Here is a 19,366-nt window from a genome sequence, read left to right as displayed (position 1 = left end):
AATGAGACTTCTCCAAATAAACCGTGAACATACAGTATGAGTTCTTGTATTCTGTAGTAATAGAAGCTGTGGTACACAGGCAACAAAAGCAGTGTCTGCAGAAATAGGTATGGAAAAGCAGGGAGTAGTGCTTAGGAAGGGCTGTTCTTCTAGTGAGTTTAATGTTCTTTGTAACTTCTAAGCAAGGCTACTCCGACTTTTCCCCTTTCCTATCCAGTTACTCCCCTCTTCCCCTCTTATTTCAGTTTTGTTTTCAGCTTCTCTTTCTCCTTCGCAGTGCATCTATCCCTTTTTTTTTGTTCCAAGGGTCACCTATGCTAAGAGGGAATTGCACATGTGTGCTTTAAGTGGGGAAGCTGTGTTCTATCCAGGATTTTTGCTTTGTGTGTGTGTATAGTTTATCAACTCTACTTAGCAGTTGAAATCATTTAAATATACTATAATCATTTAAGCATACTATATATCACCAATGCAATCCTATATATCTCTTTCCAGAAAATCTCCTGACTTTCAGGATTAACAGAAAGGTTTTATAGACATATAAAAGGTAGGGAGAAAGCAATCTGAAGAGTCACCTTGACTACTTCAGTTAGATCAAGGATCAATGTGTTCCTTGGCTTACCTGGACATCAGCTTCCTCTATTAGTTGACCACATCATCTGTTAAGATGCGGCACACTTGTCATGGAGTCACCATGACATGAAGAGGTTTCACATCTGTAGTGGCAATTTCCATGAGTACCAAGTATAGGATTAGAAATCCATATTGTTACTAATTTTAACACATGAAACTGCAATACAAAGTAGGGATTCAAACAATTTTCTAGAAAATTGAAACAACTTACCACTGAAGTAACACCTCAGAAACAATTAAAACCTGCCAATACTTAATACTAGTGAGAATTACTGTGTGGTCCCCATTTATATGGAAGGGACCAGATCAGTAAAGCTCAGCAGAAAAAGGGAGTTATTACGCTGAGAATCAAGCTACGATGCTAATCAGTCATCAATATGATCTCCGTATGAAACCACTCACTTTCACATTTTAATTTCTTGTTCATCAATCATCTGAAAATAGTAAGACCATACAGATATATAAGGCTAATTACCTGAAAGTAGAAGTGGAAAATTTGAACACCACACCCTCACGCTTTTTATATATATGTCTGAGGCTGTTTTCTCACCCAAGGTTATTAAATGGGTGAGATCAATGTACAACTGCAAACTCGTTCTAATAACAAGGTCTCCCAAGGGATAAATGAAATGTAAAGCTGTAATGAAAATGTAGTGCAATTCCTCCCTTGCTCCAAGAGCTGTTATGCGCAGGATATGAGCCCATCTTCAGCCATTTCTGCTTAGCCAGCTTAGCCGCCCAAAGTAGACATGCTTCAGGTTCCCAGAGGCAGAGTTATCTAATGGGACCTAGACTCCATGCCTTCACTGTTGCAGCATCTGCTCTTTGGGATGAGCATCTTCCCCACCCCTGACGTGCAGGCACCCCGATTCTACTACTCTTTTGTAAATATGCTTTTCTCTTGTGTTTTGGGCCAAGATGGTAACTGAACCCACTCGATTATGAGGAGGAGTGTTTATTTGAGCCATGAGGGCATAGTGGTTAGAAAGTAGTATTCCAAGCTAATTCTGTTGACTGCCAGAAGTTCGATTTTCACCGGTTCAAGGTTGTCTCAGCTTTCCATCCTTCCTTGGTTGGTAAAATGAGGACCCAGGCTGTTGGGGACAATATGTTGATTCTGTAAACTGCTCAGAGAGGGCTGTAAAGCACTATGAAGCAGTATATAAGTCTGAGTACTATTGCTATTATTTTCAGCCTTGATTACCAGTGTACTGGTGTAATTTATTATGTTGGTTTTATATTTATTGGACATTTTCTTATATCCGCTGCCCAGAGTAATAAATTATGAATTTGGCGGCTTTATAAATTCAATAACACATAAAAACACTCAATGGTAACATAAATTCTGTAGAAAACAGAAATCTTTTAAAATTACTTTATTGCTAAAATAAATTAAACATTCATTTAATGGCATCACTGAGCATGTGCTGATTGTCTACATTGTGGAAAAGGAAGCAGGCACACCATAGTTCATTATTAACTTAATCAATACTGATATTTTTTTTTCCATTTTAGAAATGCTCTTTCAAGTTTCCCCACATTTCACAGAGGATAAGGCAACGATACAAAGCATAGCAGCAAAACATGGCCATACTGTACCCTAAGCTTCAAGCCTGACAAGGCTACAACAATGCACGTCTGCTAAGAGGAGTATGTGCACATATTAAATATTTTCAACATGTTGTTACAGAAGCAAGGAACAGTCTGCTGGAAATTAAATACAAGAACTTGGATCCCCCGTACAAGGAAGAAAATGGCACATTTAGCTTCTGCTGGTATTCGGAAGATCTTGAACATCTGCTAAGTGAAGTTTCTGTCTGAAGCAAGGAGTCAAGGAATAGCATTTGAGGAGTTTGAGCTAAAGGTAAAACCCCTTATGCTCTTCTAAGATTACATGCATTTCAGATGAAGCAAGTTTTGAGATAATGTCTGGAGAGGTTTTTAAGAGGCTCCAGGATACATAGAACTTGTCTTTTCATTTATTCTGAAAAAGGACCCTGAATAGCAGGTGAGCATGAGAAAAATGGGACAAGTTACATTTCACATAAAACATGCAACTTGGCATTGTAGTACTACTTCACTAAAGTTTAAATCACAGCCATAGGCAGAAGTAGTGTGAAGTATTAAAAAAATTAAATGGCTTCTTTCTCTGTGATAATCCCAGAATAAGTTCTCCTCTAAATACTGCAATTCTCAAGTTGCTGATTTATTCATTTCACTTATATCTGCCTTTTCCCGGGGAGCTCACAGTGGCAAACATGGAAGCCTTTTCACCTTTTATTTCTCACAAAAGAAAACGAATGAGGTAGGTTGAGTTGAGAGCAAAAGTCGCCCAAAATCACTCAGGGAGTTACAGTGGTAGAAGGTGGACTTGAGCCTGATTTAGTTCAGCATCTTAACTACCACACTGAGTTGCTACTAGATTATATCAAATGGGGGTTTAGAGGGGAAAATTAGGCACATTATAGCCCCAGTTCGTACTGATCTTTAACATTTTTAAAAATAATGCAAAATCAAAATTATGTTCCTTAATTAAATTTCACACTCGGTATTAGGATTGGGTCTTCACAGACTTGGTCCAATATTCTGTCTTATCCTTTCACTATTATTATCTTTACTATCTTTATTATTATCTTAAGCCGTGGTGGCACAGTGGTTAGAAAGAGTATTGCGGGCTAATAGTGTCGACTGCCAGCAGTTCGATTCTCACAGGTTCAGGGTTGACTCAGCCTTCCATTCTTCCAAGGTTGGTAAAATGAAGACCCAAATTGTAGGGGGCAATATGCTGACTCTGTAAACAGCTTAGAGAGTGCTCTAAAGCACTATGAAGTGGTGTATAAGTCTAAATGCTCTTGCTACTAGAAACAATAGGAGTAAGGCAATCAGGTTGGGAAAGGTAGGCATTAGGAAAAATGGTATGAAGCATACCACCTTTTAAAAAAATCTAGATAGTAACAGACACACAGAACAGAGCGCTCACCCCAAATTATAGTTTATTAAGCCATGTGGAGAATAGTATTACTGTGCAAAAAAATGACACTTCCCACTATTATTCAGGTCTATATTGAGGAGTTTTGTGAGAAACGCTCGAAATCAAATTATAGCCCAAACATGCAGTAAATCACGCTGTTTCTTATCAAATTCTTAAGTTAGTTCACATTTGATACAACCAGTTTCCATTCCAAGCCACTAAGGAAATACTGCTCTGTTCAAAAATTGAGTAGAAGGCAAAGTAACCAGGTAAAGTTGTAGATGTACAGAGACAGGGAAGTGAAAAGAAATGGAGGGAACAAAAGGGGGCGGGGAAGTGAGTTGCATACTATTTAAAATAACTTGTAAATCATGAAGAAATGTTAAATGTTTCTAGATTACAGGCTTCAAAAGATAAAACAGATCAAATGGTCCTTAGACTGAGGTGCAGTTGCATCACATGCACTCAATTTTACCCTTTGTAAATTTTACCCTCAGTGGGTTAGGACGCTGAGCTTGTCGATCAGAAGGTCGGCAGTTTGGCGGGTCGAATCCCGAGTGCCGTGTAACAGAGTGAGCGCCTGTTACTTGTCCCAGCTTCTGCCAACCTAGCAGTTCGAAAGCACGTAAAAATGCAAGTAGAAAAATAGGGACCACTACGGTGGGAAGGTAACAGCGTTCCGTGCGCCTTTGGTGTCTAGTCATGCTGGCCACATGACCACGGAGACGTCCTCGGACAAGCGCTGGCTCTTCGGCTTTGAAACGGAGATGAGCACCGGCCCCTAGAGTCGGAAACGACTAGCACGCATGTGCGGGGGAACCTTTACCTTTACCTTATAAAATGAGCTACTATATTTAGACAGCTATTTGGTCAAGACTGGACATTTCACAAAAAGGATACATAGAAGAATTCAGTTCTTCCAGCTACAGTAGAAGGAAATATAAAAAGTTGCACTTAATATATTAATTGTCCAGATAATTTATTAGTAAGGCTTAATTGCATTTATAAAAGAGACTGAGATATAGTGGAACCCCAACTGGGGAAAGAATTGGATGTCAATTTCCCACAGCAATGTCCCACACTGTTCTGCACTGTTTCTAAACTCTCCAGAACAGCTTTTCATCAATGATAGAAAAATAAACTGAATTTGCTTTTTCTCCTTGAGACTTCTACTTCGGAAACAACAGTGGACCACCAATTTCATATTTTTTGTTATTCAAATATTTGTGACAGCACTAAACTAAACTTACAATCCACATTAGATTCAACTTTCATCCTTTACCAAATTTCCAAATGCAAATGTAATGGTACCACAGACAGAATGCAAAACAAATATTTGAACCCTGTCAATGCCTCTTTTGTTGCTTCCAGAGATTGCAAAGCTGAAATTTATGAAAATTTAATGGGAGGGGTTAGGAGACAAAGGACGGAATGATAACTTCCTTTTTAAATGTATTCTTCTGTTTTTTAAAAAAGAAAGGCTGCAGTGTTTTTTCTTTATCAATAGAGGGTAGTATAATATTGGGAAAATGTCTCATTGTCAGTGCACACTCACTTATGAAGGAAAAGGTTACAATTTGAACAATGTAATTTTGTTATTATGCAACCCCTACAGAAATAAGAAAGCCATATATTTTTAATAGGATAAAAAACAGATCTGAATTCAAGAATTTTTGCATCCCTGCTATCAAGTAGGAGTGTGAAAAGTCATTCTGAACAATTCTGAACATAAAATTTCACAAAAGTACAGGGTTGAGTGAAAGGCAGGATGTTTTGAACATGGTGAGACAGTTTTGCTGTTAAAATGGGTCACTCTTTAAAATTTGGTGCTCAAAATTGTTTGAAGCAAACAGAACTGAAGAAGCTTCTTCGATAAGAAGCAAAACATCTTCAAGGAAAAACAAGGTCCAGTTGCCTTTTGAAAAAGCACCTTTAGGGCATGTGAAACAAACCTTTTGCAAAATTCTATTATAAACTTCTTGTGCCCTGTTTATACTTACATCTGACAACAATCTATCCAGATTAGAGTCACTAGTTAGTTTTCTTTTATCTTCAGGGAGTTCTTCCAACTCTCCATAAAGTTCCAAGTTCAAGCGGGCCAACTTCTCTTGCATTTCTCTTACATGTTCCATTTGCTCAATAGAACATTCATTTCCTGAAGTAAACAAAGGTATAAAAATGCATTAAGTCAAAGATTTGATAATAATTAAAAGTATTAACTTTCTATCATGCTAACAGACGGATCAGAACTGCTACAGGAGGCTTAAGAAAATGATCAAAGGGCAACATCGCAGTAGTGCTTTACTCTTCAGAAGTGAAGGGCAACATTACCTCACAAAACAGCTTCAAAAGAGTACTTTACTTGAAACAGCATAGAAGCAATGTTCCCCTTTGAAGATCTGATAACTCCATAATTTAGCTCCTCTTCATAGTAATTCTCCCTGAACCTGTCCTTCCATAAATCTTGCAGGTGGTTTTCTGGTTTCTTTAGGCTATCGCAAGCTAAAGATGTGGCATCTCTGGAGATTTTGAAGCTACACATCATTTTTAAAAAGTGGTTTTGTGGGGTGATGAATAAATATGATTTACTGGGTTTACCTCAACACATTCAAGAAGGCTCTTGTCAGTTTACCCTTTCCATCAATATACTACCATAAAACGTTCACAGTAAAAGAGAGAGAAAAATTACAGTCAACCAACCAACCCTGAGGGAAGTTTATGACACCAACTCAAATCTCAAAAGCTCTGTAAAGCTCCACTTTAATAGCTTACAGAAAATCTGAAGTGTGGGGGTTGACATAATTTCCAGGAAAAGGCTCTTCCAGAATGCAGGCACACCAAAGGACAAGCAAGCTCTGAGTCTCCAACACTGTTCAACTTTGCAGATATGAGTGAGCACCAGTAGGTTCTACTGTGACATATGGGTCAAGACTAGTTAGAGAAGGTAATCCTGAAAGTACCTTCGTGTTAAGCAATGCAAGATTTTAAAAGTTAAAAAACAGCATTTGAATTGCACTTAGTCACTGTAGGGCCCAGAGCACCGGTGTCACGTGTTCATGTCAGCATGTAACAGCTAGCACCTGGGCTGCCACATTGGCAAGACCAACAGTAGCCTCCAAGTGATCTTCAGAGGCAGTCCCATGTAGAGCGGTAAAGCAGCACAGACCACTGGTGGCCAAATCATACAAAACTCATTTTTACACCCTTAGTCAGATAGGTTCATTTTGCTATTTTCAGAAATACATGGTAATCTGCATAACTTCACTAATACATCAAGATTGGTGTGCTCATTAAATGGAAAAGTATACTTTAATCCATTGCTTGCTTCCAAACTGTTTCCCTTCGTTACCCAAAATCGCTTATCAGAAAGAGTCCTTTTATCCATTGCAGGTAAAACACTTCAATTTCAAATGTCCCTGTGGTGATTCAGTAGTAGATTTGTGTGGCGTTATCCAAAGAGCTTGAATAATTTATCTAAGTTTGAGAAGCACTTTAGTAACACAGTAATTTTATTTCTGGATGTTTCTTCTATTCTTTGAGGCTTTTCCACAAGCAAATCAAGCACTGAATCTTCTTCCTGCCTTCCTCGTTCATGGCCACCTAGGAACAGAAAAGCATCGCACTGTTGCCTTTGAGAATTGTACTGCATTGCTTGTCCTCTACATACAGGAATTGAATATTCTGTTGCCCTAGATAAAAGCCTACTTATTACAAGTCAACAGAAAGTAGGATTGTGAACAAAGGCAAAAAAAATTGCTTTGGACAATGCAAGTATGCTTACAAAACAGCTCTCTGCAACTCTTTAAAGCAAGGGTATCTTTTCCTAGGGTCCAATACCTCCCTCCAGTTTCAGCATTATTCCAGAAAAACACATTTGATTTTCTGAGTTGCAAGAGGGTCTAAATACACTGCTTAGCCATAACTGGAGACATTTGGTAAAAATAAAAAAACAGCTTTTTGTCACATTGTGTTCTTTATTCTAAAAAAAAAACATTTCACTGGAATTATTTTATTTCTTCCAATTTGTTTCAGCTTTCCCAATTTTTCTGGAAAAAAAATCAAAGACAGAAAATAATGTAAAGATTCAAATATCTAGCTATAATTCATCTCTGATGAGCAAGACTCATTTTATTCTCCCCATACCAGAATATGTAGCAAATAAAATTTGTTTCATTTGGAGGACAAAGTAATTTATTTTATTTATCAAAATTTGCTGCCCATCTTGTGGCTAATTTAAGTACTTATTACGATCACTTACACAGCTAACGAGAATGTAGGCCTGTGAGTGAAGTATGCTGAAATATATATGGTATACCAGTGATGGCGAACCTTTTAGAGACCGAGTGCCCAAACTGCAACCCAAAACCCACTTATGTATCGTTGGGTGCCGGGTGGGTGTGGCCCATTGGGTGGGCGTGGCTGCGGTGGAAACGGCAGACTGGGTGGGACTAAAAAGTTCAATCAATCAATCCCAACTTTGCGAGATGCTTTTTTTCCCCACGAGAAGTTGAAATCGACTGATTGAATTTTTTTTTTTTGCACACGGTGGTGGAGGCCTGAAGCAAAAAGGTTTTATAAAACCCAGCTGAAGGCCTAGGACTGGGGCGACGGCGTGCATACCCACAGAGGGCTCTGTATGCCACCTGTGGCACGCGTGCCACAGGTTTGCCACCATGGGTATATACTCTACTTTCCAGTCTTAAAAGGTGAAGCCACAGCCACTATGGACAATTTACACAGGGTGATAACTTATTTTTTAAAATCTTTCTACTCCAACCCTCTAAAAATACACTTTCTAAAGGAAGAGTTCGGACAGCAAATATATTAAAAATGGAATACAAAACAGGGTTGCCAGGCTCAGAATTGTTAAATATCATTATTGTCTATTTTAGTGTTAATTTTTATCATTTAATTTTTTTTAATTATCTTGAGTACTCACCACAGTAGAAAACATAAATCCATTAAGTAGCACCATAATAGCAAGAGTACCTTGATTTAAGCAATTTGTTCTGCCTTGAAAAAAACAGTTTAATGAAACATTTCCCAATTTGCATGACTTCAGAAAATCATGCAGTTGTTTCGGTTATGCTTTCAATGTCCCACTTTTTCAGCAGCGGTCAACATGAGCATTTCAACCCGTAATTTATTTAGGGGAACAGTCGGAATAAAAATACCAAATGCTTGCAGTTTTCCAGAGTGGAAGTCATTCAGAAGACTCAGAAGCCCTTTCTCCATTTCTTGAACATCCGATACATCTGTGAGAAATGAATGCTGCATTGGAGCTGACTGGGCTCCTTTGTTTTCCACTCCTGGTGTCTTGGCTTTCTCTTTCACACCTCTGAGGAAAAAGACAGAAAAAAAATGTCATTTAGTTCCTTCAAGCTGCTTGCTAATTTGAATGTCTCTCAACAAATGCTTTGAAGGAAAAACTTAACCCCCCTGTCTCCCAAAAGTACGTAATGATCATTTATTATACGAACTGAGGTTATGATTTGTAGGGTTAGTTTCTTAAAGGTACTAGTGAGGAAATCTATTTATCATACGTCTCCAGATTTTGCTTTTCTTTTATCAAGAGGGCTAATGGAAAACTGCTTAAATAGCTTAGGAAGGTTTTTTTAGTCTTTGGGGAAAGCCTCCTTTTCTTCTCTAATTGGTATGGAGCAACTTCACTAAAAAAGGGATGCGGTGGGTCAGTGGGTTAGGACGCTGAGCTTGTCGATCGGAAGGTCGGCAGTTTGGCGGGTCAAATCCCGAGTGCCGCGTAGGAGAGTGAGCGCCTGTTACTCATCGCAGTTTCTGCCAACCTAGCAGTTCGAAAGCACGTAAAAATGCAAGTAGAAAAATAGGGACCACTACGGTGGGAAGGTAACAGCGTTCCGTGCGCCTTCGGCGTCTAGTCATGCCGGCCACATGACTACGGAGACGTCCTCGGACAAGCGCTGGCTCTTCGGTTTTGAAACGGAGATGAGCACCGGCCCCTAGAGTCGGAAACGACTAGCACGCATGTGCGGGGGAAACTTTACCTTTAACTTCACTAAGTGAAGTTATTGTATTGCAGTGTCTTATTTGGACAAATCATGGTACAATTTAGCTTTGTTCCAACCTTCCAAAAAAAAAAAATTCTGCATCATATACAGCTTCACCAACACACAGTCCACATTAACTACAGTATGTTAATTCCATACTTGGCCCTAAAGAGCTGAAAGAACAGATGTGGTATCTTTCAGTTTCAACCAACAGTTCTTATCTGTACTCTACTATTCTTGTACCAAGTAGGCAATGAAACAGACTCACAACTAAAAAGGAAAGAGGTTATTATGGCTGAAGTATTAGCCCTTTTCAGAAATCCAGACAATATTTGTCGGAACAGGCAAGCCTTGTTGCAACATCCAGGTCCCTCAATTTTTAGCCTTCTTGTATTGTACAGGACCTGTCAACAAAAGTGCGTAAAGTGCGTATAGTCAAGGCTATGGTCTTCCCAGTTGCAATCTATGGCAGTGAAAGCTGGACCATAAAAAAAGGCTGAGCGCCAAAGAATTGAGGCCTTTGAACTATGGTGCTGGAGAAGACTCCTGCGAGTCCCTTGGACTGCAAGGCGATCAAACCGGTCAGTCCTAGAGGAGATCAACCCTGACTGCTCTTTAGAAGGCCAGATCCTGAAGCTAAAACTCAAATACTTTGGCCACCTAATGAGAAGGAAGGACTCACTGGAGAAGAGCCTCATGCTGGGAAAGATTTGAGGGCAAGAGAAGAAGGGGACGACAGAGAATGAGGTGGCTGGATGGAGTCACTGAAGCAGTAGGCGTGAGCTTAAATGGACTCCAGAAGATGGTAGACAGGAAGGCCTGGAGGAACGTTGTCCATAGGGTCGCGATGAGTCGGACACGACTTCGCAGCTAACAACAACATTGTACAGGAATGTTTGAAGATTCAGCTTTTAGGGAGACAGCTGACTTCCTGTAATACCTTCTGGCCTCATGTTTGGGCTTATCTCTTGAGAAAATAATTTAGGAAGAGATATAATATACAGGTGCCACCTTATCTTTACCAGCATGACCTACTATCTGATCAGTAAGAGTAGCAGAATCATTAGATGTCTCGTGAACAACTTGCTTTTTCACTTTCTTGTATTTTGGATAAATTCAGTTATGCTGTATTTAAGTAGAACCTGTTATTTTGATTATTGTTTTGCAATTGCCACTCTGTCCATTGAACAGGAGATTTCAGACATGCCTGGATATTTGCTATCAAAGCCTTGGATGTATTCCTGGATGTATTTATCAAATTTATATGCCGCTCATATCACAGTTTGAGGTAGCTGAGTGGCAAAGTAACTATCTCAGTTACTAGGACCTTCAAAAGAAAAATGTGTGCTTGCATTGCATATCACTATTTCTGAAAGAGAAATAAATATAAGCCCATTTAAGGGCTGAATTTAACAGGAATTCCACACAGGAATGTACACTTTTAATATATCTTTAGCCGCCAAGAACTCATCTTCTTTGACTGTGTTGTTACATTCAGAAATACTTTTATTTACAGAACAACAACTTCAAATCCAGCAGGGAACATATTTTTCCCTTCTTGAGTATTAAGGGGGGGGGGGGGAGAATAAAACCTAAGGGAAATGTTCCTTGGTTAAAATAATTAGCAGAACTTGAACTACTCAGTTCTACTGCCTTCATTCTGAATGTTCATTAGACCTTGAAATGTTAATGCATTTGTTCTAGAATGGAGACATTTCAGGACCTAACCAAAGGATGCTCTCTTATCTGGACATATCTTGTTCCATTTTCTGGCCAAAACATTCCTTGCCAAATCTAAAAAAGAAACAGTCAACAGGGCAGCTATTTTTCAGTCCATATTTCAATTGTTCTGTAGTTAATTTTCCTTTATCCAGTTCCCTAATCAGAAGCAAGCAGCTCTGTGAAATGTAAAGTCAGATACAGAAATGACAAAAACAGAACAGAGTATAAAATGTTAATGGCGCGCTGCTTCTATTCTTTGTCTCAATGATTTTTGGAATTATTGCCTCCATCTGCTGAAATGACTGCCATAGTGGCGCTATTTTTTCAAACAGCGTTATGTTGATTGGGTTTTGTGAGAGACTAAGAGTAAAGTTGAGGGACGCGGTGGCTCAGTGGGTTAGGACACTGAGCTTGTCGATCAGATGGTCGGCAGTTTGGCGGGTCGAATCCTGAGTGCCGCATAACAGAGTGAGCACCTATTACTCGTCCCAGCTTCTGGGACCACTACGGTGGGAAGGTAACAGCGTTCCGTGCACCTTTGGTGTCTAGTCATGCTGGCCACATGACCACGGAGACGTCCTTGGACAAGCGCTGGCTCTTCGGCTTTGAAACGGAGGTGAGCACCATTTCAACGACTAGCACACATGTGCAGGGGAACCTTTACCTTTACCTAAGAGTAAAGTTTACTTGAACACAAAGTCTGGCCTCTTGATCAGAGGGTTTTTAAAAAAATACTGTTTTAACTAACAGGTTTCATAGCCTGAAAATCTTTTTAAGGTATCCATCCTTGAAACCTCTAGCAATGCCACATGTTGTCTGATATCTTTATTTTTCCTTTGAAAGTATTGTTCCACTCTGCTTTTCACGCTTTTTGAAAAAATCTGGAAAAATGTAGCATCTGGGGATTAGAAAAGCCCTGAGGAAGAACCTCCTTAATTGTTTCAAATTACAGGAATGTGGAGTCCCTGATGACCTCAAAGCTGGACTGTTTGCTTGCAGATATTTCATTATATTCATTCTCCTTGGTAGTTCTTTGATTAAGAGAAAATTACAGCCCCACCAAAACTGGCGGGGCAAGCTGCTGTATGAAAACAGAGCAAAGCCCACACTTACTCACGCTGATGATGTCACCTACTTGGGTAATGAAACATCTACAAGCAAACAACCAGCTCAGAGAGCACCAAATACTTCCCTGCTCAACTCTGAGCCGCAGATATTCTCTTGTATTGGAATTACAGGATTGGCAGGAAATGTCCACTATTACTAATATTTGAGAGCTGGAAACATATCAAAGGACGTACTTTCCTTGAGGATGGAAATACATGTGGTACATTTGTTTTTGTGTGGATATATTTTATCCCCCTTAAAACCCTTCAAAAACTGTGTTCTTGCCCCACCCACTTGAGATGTCATGCAAAGCTCCATGAAGCTCTTTGAGCTTATGGAAATTTGTATCAAAATACTGTACTGACAGGAAGAAAGAAGTAATTGCTTCTTTTATTTTTATGCTGACCTTTACAGAGTCCAGTAATGAAAGGCTTCAGGGACAGCAGTCCCTCTCCTCAGAACTACTCCAGTTGTTAGACCTTGCTTTTTCAACAAAAAGGGTTTCGCTTCCAAAGAATCTGGTCTGGTCTCTCTGATCAAGGGAGAAGGTAGTTCTATTTCCTGTCATGCACCATTTTTGCGACTAAAGATCACACTCCATTTTAAAAATACAAAATTCCCATTTAGTTAAAGAAGCATATATGTTGTATGTTGTATGTGTTTAATTAATCTAGCACAACAGAGCCAAAATCAGTTTGTAACTAAATACTGGCTCAGTGGGTTAGGACGCTGAGCTTGTCGATCAGAAGGTGGGCAGTTTGGTGGGTCGACTCCCGAGTGCTGCGTAACAGAGTGAGCGCCTGTTACTTGTCCCAGCTTCTGCCAACCTAGCAGTTCGAAAGCACGTAAAAATGCAAGTAGAAAAATAGGGACCACTACGGTGGGAAGGTAACAGCGTTCCGTGCACCTTTGGCATCTAGTCATGCCAGCCACATGACCACGGAGACGTCCTCGGACAAGCGCTGGCTCTTCGGCTTTGAAACGGAGATGAGCACCGGCCCCTAGAGTTGGAAACGACTAGCATGCATGTGCAGGGGAACCTTTACCTTTACAACAGAGCCAAAATCAGTTTGTAACTAAATACTGGATCTAATGATTAAACTCATACATAGAGTTTAGATGATTTCAGAAGGGTCCAGTAGACTTAAGCTCGACTTTGTACAACCCATAACCCTCCACAAATGAGAAGGGTGGGAAACATCACACCAAAGAGTTCCTGGGGGGAAAGCTTCAAAAAAAAAAGGGGGGGATTCTACAAGGCTTGGCATGGCAAGCTGGATGGTTTGTGGGCCAAGTATTCTTTATCCCTTAATTTTTCCTTCCTGAAAATTGTACAGCCCTCAAATCTGGCCAGCTTTGATAGCTAGTAGCACATTCCATATAAAACCTTACCTTTTAAACTTTGCTCTTTGTAAAGGAACCTGGGATGCAGAATTGGTAAATGCTGTACTTTTGCTAGAAGGCACAGTGTTTCTCTTATTGTTGAGAACCTGACTGACATGAGTCATGGATGACTTGGGACTCCTCCTCTTGTTTTTTCTTTCTTCCATTTCCTGGTTCTTTTATCTTTTATTATACAGGAAGAGAAATAGCAAATAGCATTTATACATATGCTTATATCATGATTTCAATGGAAAAGTAATTTTGCACAGTATCTATTTTTACATTTCATAAACCAGCTTGATTTTGTTTGCTGCCCATCTTGCCACAAGCCAACTCAGATATACTGGAGATCAGAATATAAATCCTCCAAGTTAAAATTGGAACATATTTGGAAGCTACTTTCAGCAAAAGAAATATTATTAATCAAATCCTATGACTATATATTCAAAGCCAATAATTCATAAAATATTTTTTCCAAATAAAAATAGAACTGAAGCTCCAAATTTCTAAATGGCTATTGGGACAGATAAAATTTTTATTGACTATGTCCTCCAACTCCTTGAAAAGAAGGGTACACCATTGGATAAATAACATACATTTAAATAGTCCCATTTTACTGGAGTAAAATCAGTTCTATTTCCCATGGCCTTATTAAAAAAGTGTTATAAAATGTATTAATACTTTGGTTAATAAGTCTTCAGAATTTCATCTTCAAAAATGTGTCTAATGTCATAACGAACATGTAATCCACAGAAAATGTATTAATATATATATATATATATTCCATTAGAACTTTGGGTATTACTGGAAGGTCTATAAGTGATATCAAATATAAATGCCAGCCAATATGATCAACCTTTCTTGAAAATCAGTACGAGTATATGCTGAAAGAAAATGCTAGTTATTCGGAAGAGAGTTGATAGCCATTTCCCCTCCCCCCAAAAAACTAATTCAGCCTCTCTGATGTATTTTAAGACTCCAATCTGTTCAATAAAAGCTTTGCATGGCTATCAAATTGGTATACTGTAATGCATACCCATCACAAAGCTGCTGAAAAACCTCCTGGGCATTCCTTACTATTTCAAGCACTGTGGGAGTTGTAGTACAATTCCATTCAAAATGGCAGGTGTGTCCCCAGATTATGGTACAACAAAAAAGTCAAGATAGTAACCATATGTAGTTATACACTCCTTGAATTCTGGTTTATTTTTATATTTTATATTGTCTATTTTATGCATTCATTTTATTGTAAACTGGCTAGAACTAGATGGTCAGCAGTTGGATGGATGAATACAGGTAGTCCTCGATTTACAACCATTTGGTTAGTGACCACAACAGCACTGAAAAAAGTGACTCACAACCATTTTTCACTCTTGTAACCATTGTAGCATCATCATGGTCACGTGATCAAAATTTGGATACTTGGCAACTAGTTCATATTTATGATGGGTTGCAGTGTCCCAGAATCATGCAATTGCTTTTTGCAACTTTCTATGAAAAGTCACTGGGAAACCAGATTCACTTTAAAACTGTTATTAACTTAACAGCTGTGGTAACAAAGGTCATCAAGTGGGACAAAATTCAACTGCCTCCTTTAGCAATAGAAATTTTGGGCTCAACTGTGGTCATAATTCGATCCCCTATAATGTAACACTTGCAGTTTTGACCATACAATCATGGCTAGCATTATTTTTTACCATATCCTGGATAATATTTTAAGGAGGGAAATATCTAGTCCCACGATGTTAAACCTAAAACTTAATCTCTTCTCTCTCAGCTCTTGCTTGATTTGTTGCTCTAGAAATGAGAACCTCCTAGTTCCAACTGGCAAAACCATTTTTGAAGATTCCTCTACTTGGATAGGGACGCGGTGGCTCAGCGGGTTAGGACGCTGAGCTTGTCGATCAGAAGGTCGGCAGTTTGGCGGGTCGAATCCCGAGTGCCGCGTAACAGAGTGAGCGCCTGTTACTCGTCCCAGCTTCTGCCAACCTAGCAGTTCGAAAGCAAGTAAAAAATGCAAGTAGAAAAATAGGGACCACCACGGTGGGAAGGTAACAGCGCTCCGTGCGCCTTTGGCGTCTAGTCATGCCGGCCACATGACCACGGAGATGTCCTCGGACAAGCGCTGGCTCTTCAGCTTTGAAACAGAGATGAGCACCGGCCCCTAGAGTCGGAAACGACTAGCACACATGTGCGGGGGAACCTTTACCTTTACCTACTTGGATGGCCCTTTGGTAAGTAGGCCCACTTGGGTCTGGTCTGGCTTTGATTCCAGCCCCTCTGATGGGTCTCTGCTACTCTCCGATGCAACAAATAACACCCTCATTTATTCCAGATGAAACAGAACCAAAGTAGACTGAAGCATCTGCAGAAAAGGATGCTTGTAAAAAAACAACAACAACCCAACTTCATCTCGTGACTTTTTCTATTCGAAATCCAAAGTCAGGTCCGCAAACCCTTTTAAGTTTAATCGAAAGGGGGCCGTATTTCAACTAAAGGAGTGGACTGCCTGTTGAGCTACATACCGTGAATACGTTATGACCTGAATCTTAAGCTGATCCGAGGCCCGAGGCTCAAGTTAAGACCTGTGTCTTGTTTATACGCATTCCCACAGTCACGCAACAAGCGTTAACGTTTTGCAGACGCGGGATCCCCGCAACATTTTCTCAACTGACCCGAGTTGGCCGATAAGGGTTAGACAGGTTCGCGTTTCCCCGCGTCGTGGGAAGCGCTGCTATCCTCAGAGGGCGGCGAGCAATGGGGGGGGGGGCTTAGACCTACCTGCGGTGGCGCGGAAGTGCCCGGTATGTCCCAAGTCAGCCCAGCCCGATTGAACCCCGTAACCTGCCGGCCCTGCCTTATATCTTACACTCAATCGGCAGCCGCCCCAAACTCAGCCCTTCCGAACGAGCCGGCAGAAGGAAACTTCCGGGCTCGCTCCAAACAAGAACCCACGTGCCCTAGAAGACGAAGCCAAGCGGGAGAAACCCGGAAGATGTAGGTCACGTGACCGCGCGCTATCTCGAGAGGGCCGCTTCCACGTCGCCGAGACGCGCAACCGTTCGCCTAATGCAGGGGTAGGCAACCTCGGCTCTTTTATGACTCATGGACTTCAACTCCCAGAATTCCTCAGTCAGCGTAGCTGACTCAGGAATTCTGGGAGTTGAAGTCCATGAGTCATAAAAGAGCCGAGGTTGCCTACCCCTGGCCTAATGATAATCCTCTCTTCTCCCGCCCCCACCCCCACCCCTCCCGCCTTCTCGACCCGAGTAGGGATTGAATGTCTGAGGCGGTTCGCAATCGTGGATTGGGCTCTGATCGGCTTGTATTTGTTCCTTTTACTCGGGGATGCAAGGCTGGACTGAAACCCAGAGCACTAGAGTGGCCAGCATCCTACTGCTTTTAGTAGGATGCGTTACTTGATAGCTCCATCATCTCCCAGCTACGATAGATGCTCCAGATGGGAATTAGAAGCTAGCGGGAGCCAAGCTGGGGAAGAAGAGTGCCGTGAGGAAGGGGCAGGCGTTGCTCTCTGTTCCAATCCCAAACATTCCCCCTTGTTCCTTTTTTCTCCGCCCCCCCTCCCCATCAATTTTTTAACATTGAATTCAGCTTGATGGCAAAAACTTCCAAAAGTGTTTCTGCAAAAGTATTTATGCAATAATGCAGTGGATGGGGGTTGTTGTTGTTGTTGTTAGTTGCGAAGTCGTGTCCGACCCATCGCGACCCTATGGACAATGTTCCTCCAGGCCTTCCTGTCCTCTACTATCTTCTGGAGTCCATTTAAGCTCACGCCTACTGCTTCAGTGACTCCATCCAGCCACCTCATTCTCTGTCGTCCCCTTCTTCTAGTGCCCTCAATCTTTCCCAGCATTAGGCTCTTCTCCAGTGAGTCCTTCCTTCTCATTAGGTGGCCAAAGTATTTGAGTTTTAGCTTCAGGATCTGGCCTTCTAAAGAGCAGTCAGGGTTGATCTCCTCTAGGACTGACCGGTTTGATCGCCTTGCAGTCCAAGGAACTCGCAGGAGTCTTCTCCAGCACCATAGTTCAAAGGCTTCAATTCTTTGGCGCTCAGCCTTTCTTATGGTCCAGCTTTCACTGCCATACATTGCAACTGGGAAGACCATAGCCTTGACTATACGCACTTTTGTTGACAGGGTGATGTCTCTGCTTTTTAGTGTGCTGTCTAGATTTGCCATGGCTTTCCTCCCCAGGAGCAAGCGTCTTTTAATTTCTTGGCTACAGTCCCCATCTGCAGTGATCTTGGAGCCCAGGAAAATAAAATCTGTCACTACCTCCATTTCTTCCCCATCTATTTGCCAGGAATTGAGAGGGCCAGATGCCATGATCTTGGTTTTCTTAATGTTTAATTTCAATCCAAGTTTTGCACTCTCCTTCTTCACCCGCAACAAGAGGCTCTTTAGTTCTTCTTCACTTTCTGCCATTAGAGTGGTATCATCTGCATATCTTAGGTTGTTGATGTTTCTTCCGGCAATCTTAATTCCAACTTTTGATTCATCTAGCCCTGCCTTTCTCATGATGTGCTCTGCATATACGTTAAACAGGCAAGGCGACAGTATACAGCCTTGCCGGACTCCTTTCCCAATTTTGAACCAATCAGTGGTTCCGTGTCCAGTTCTCACTGTTGCTTCTTGGCCCGCATATAGATTTCTCAAGAGACAATAAGATGGTCTGGTATGCCCATCTCTTTAAGGACTTGCCAGAGTTTGTTATGATCCACACAATCAAAGGCTTTAGCATAGTCAATGAAGCAGAAGTAGATGTTTTTCTGGAACTCTCTAGCTTTCTCCATGATCCAGCGTAAGTTAGCAATTTGATCTCTAGTTCCTCTGCCTCTTCGAAATCCTGCCTGTACTTCTGGTAGTTCTCGATCCACATACTGCTGGAGTCTAGCTTGTAGGATTTTAAGCATAACTTTACTAGCATGAGAAATGAGTGCAATGGTGCGATAGTTTGAACATTCTTTGGCACTGCCTTTCTTTGGAATTGGAATGTAAACTGATCTTTTCCAATCCTGTGGCCACTGTTGAGTTTTCCAAATTTGCTGGCAAATTGAGTGTAGCACTTTTACTGCATCGTCTTTTAAGATTTTGAATAGCTCAGCTGGAATACTGTCACCTCCACTAGCTTTGTTGTTGCTCAGCTTTTCTAAGGCCCACTTCACTTCACATTCTAGGATGTCTGGCTCGAGGTCAGTGACCACCTCATTGTGATTATCAGGGACGTTAAGCTCATTCTTGTATAGTTCTTCTGTGTAATTTTGCCACCTCTTCTTAATCTCTTCTGCCTCTGTTAGGTCCCTGCCATTTTGGTCCTTTATCATGCCCATTTTTGCATTAAACGTTCCCTTCATCTCTCCAATTTTCTTGAAAAGATCTCTGGTCCTCCCTATTCTATTGTTTTCTTCTATTTCTTTGCATTGTTCATTTAAGAAGGCATTCTTATCTCTTCTAGCTAGTCTTTGGAATTCTGCATTTAATTGGGCATATCTTTCTTTTTCTCCC

General features: G+C 40.8%; 1 protein-coding gene across 6 annotated transcripts; it reads right to left on the bottom strand.

Moving 5' to 3' along the window:
• Window positions 1-1,994: 1,994 nt before the first annotated feature.
• CCDC28A (coiled-coil domain containing 28A) lies at window positions 1,995-16,787 on the bottom strand. 6 transcript variants are annotated; one of them, XM_081345355.1, is made up of 7 exons: window positions 16,624-16,787; window positions 16,062-16,207; window positions 13,852-14,025; window positions 8,779-8,942; window positions 5,605-5,759; window positions 4,505-4,527; window positions 1,995-2,450 (listed from the first exon to the last, which is right to left on the bottom strand). In XM_081345355.1, the coding sequence occupies exons 3-7, from the start codon at window positions 14,007-14,009 to the stop codon at window positions 2,396-2,398; spliced, it is 555 nt and encodes a 184-aa protein (XP_081201481.1). In that variant the 5' UTR covers window positions 14,010-14,025; window positions 16,062-16,207; window positions 16,624-16,787; the 3' UTR covers window positions 1,995-2,395. The 6 variants fall into 6 exon arrangements, 3 of the variants coding, with proteins under 3 accessions (XP_081201481.1, XP_081201480.1, XP_081201482.1); XM_081345354.1 differs by lacking the exon at window positions 16,062-16,207; XM_081345356.1 differs by lacking the exon at window positions 16,062-16,207 and having other exon boundaries at window positions 16,712-16,734.
• Window positions 16,788-19,366: the final 2,579 nt, after the last annotated feature.

Source organism: Vipera berus (assembly GCF_964194415.1).
Source record: "Vipera berus genome assembly, chromosome: 1".
NCBI classification, from domain to species: Eukaryota; Metazoa; Chordata; class Lepidosauria; order Squamata; family Viperidae; genus Vipera; species Vipera berus.
Note: the sequence above shows the minus strand (reverse complement) of the source record. Positions and strands in the feature narration are given on the sequence as shown.

Bases quoted from the DNA above. Each gene is read 5' to 3' on its own strand.
- CCDC28A (XM_081345355.1), bottom strand. From the start codon at position 14,009: ATGGAAGAAAGAAAAAACAAGAGGAGGAGTCCCAAGTCATCCATGACT. The intron at 4,528-5,604 runs GTAAGTATAAAC...CTTCTACTGTAG, and splicing joins TGGATAGATTGTTGTCAGAT to CTGGAAGAACTGAATTCTTC. The intron at 2,451-4,504 runs GTATCCTTTTTG...TCCTTGCTTCAG, and splicing joins GAAGAACTGAATTCTTCTAT to ACAGAAACTTCACTTAGCAG.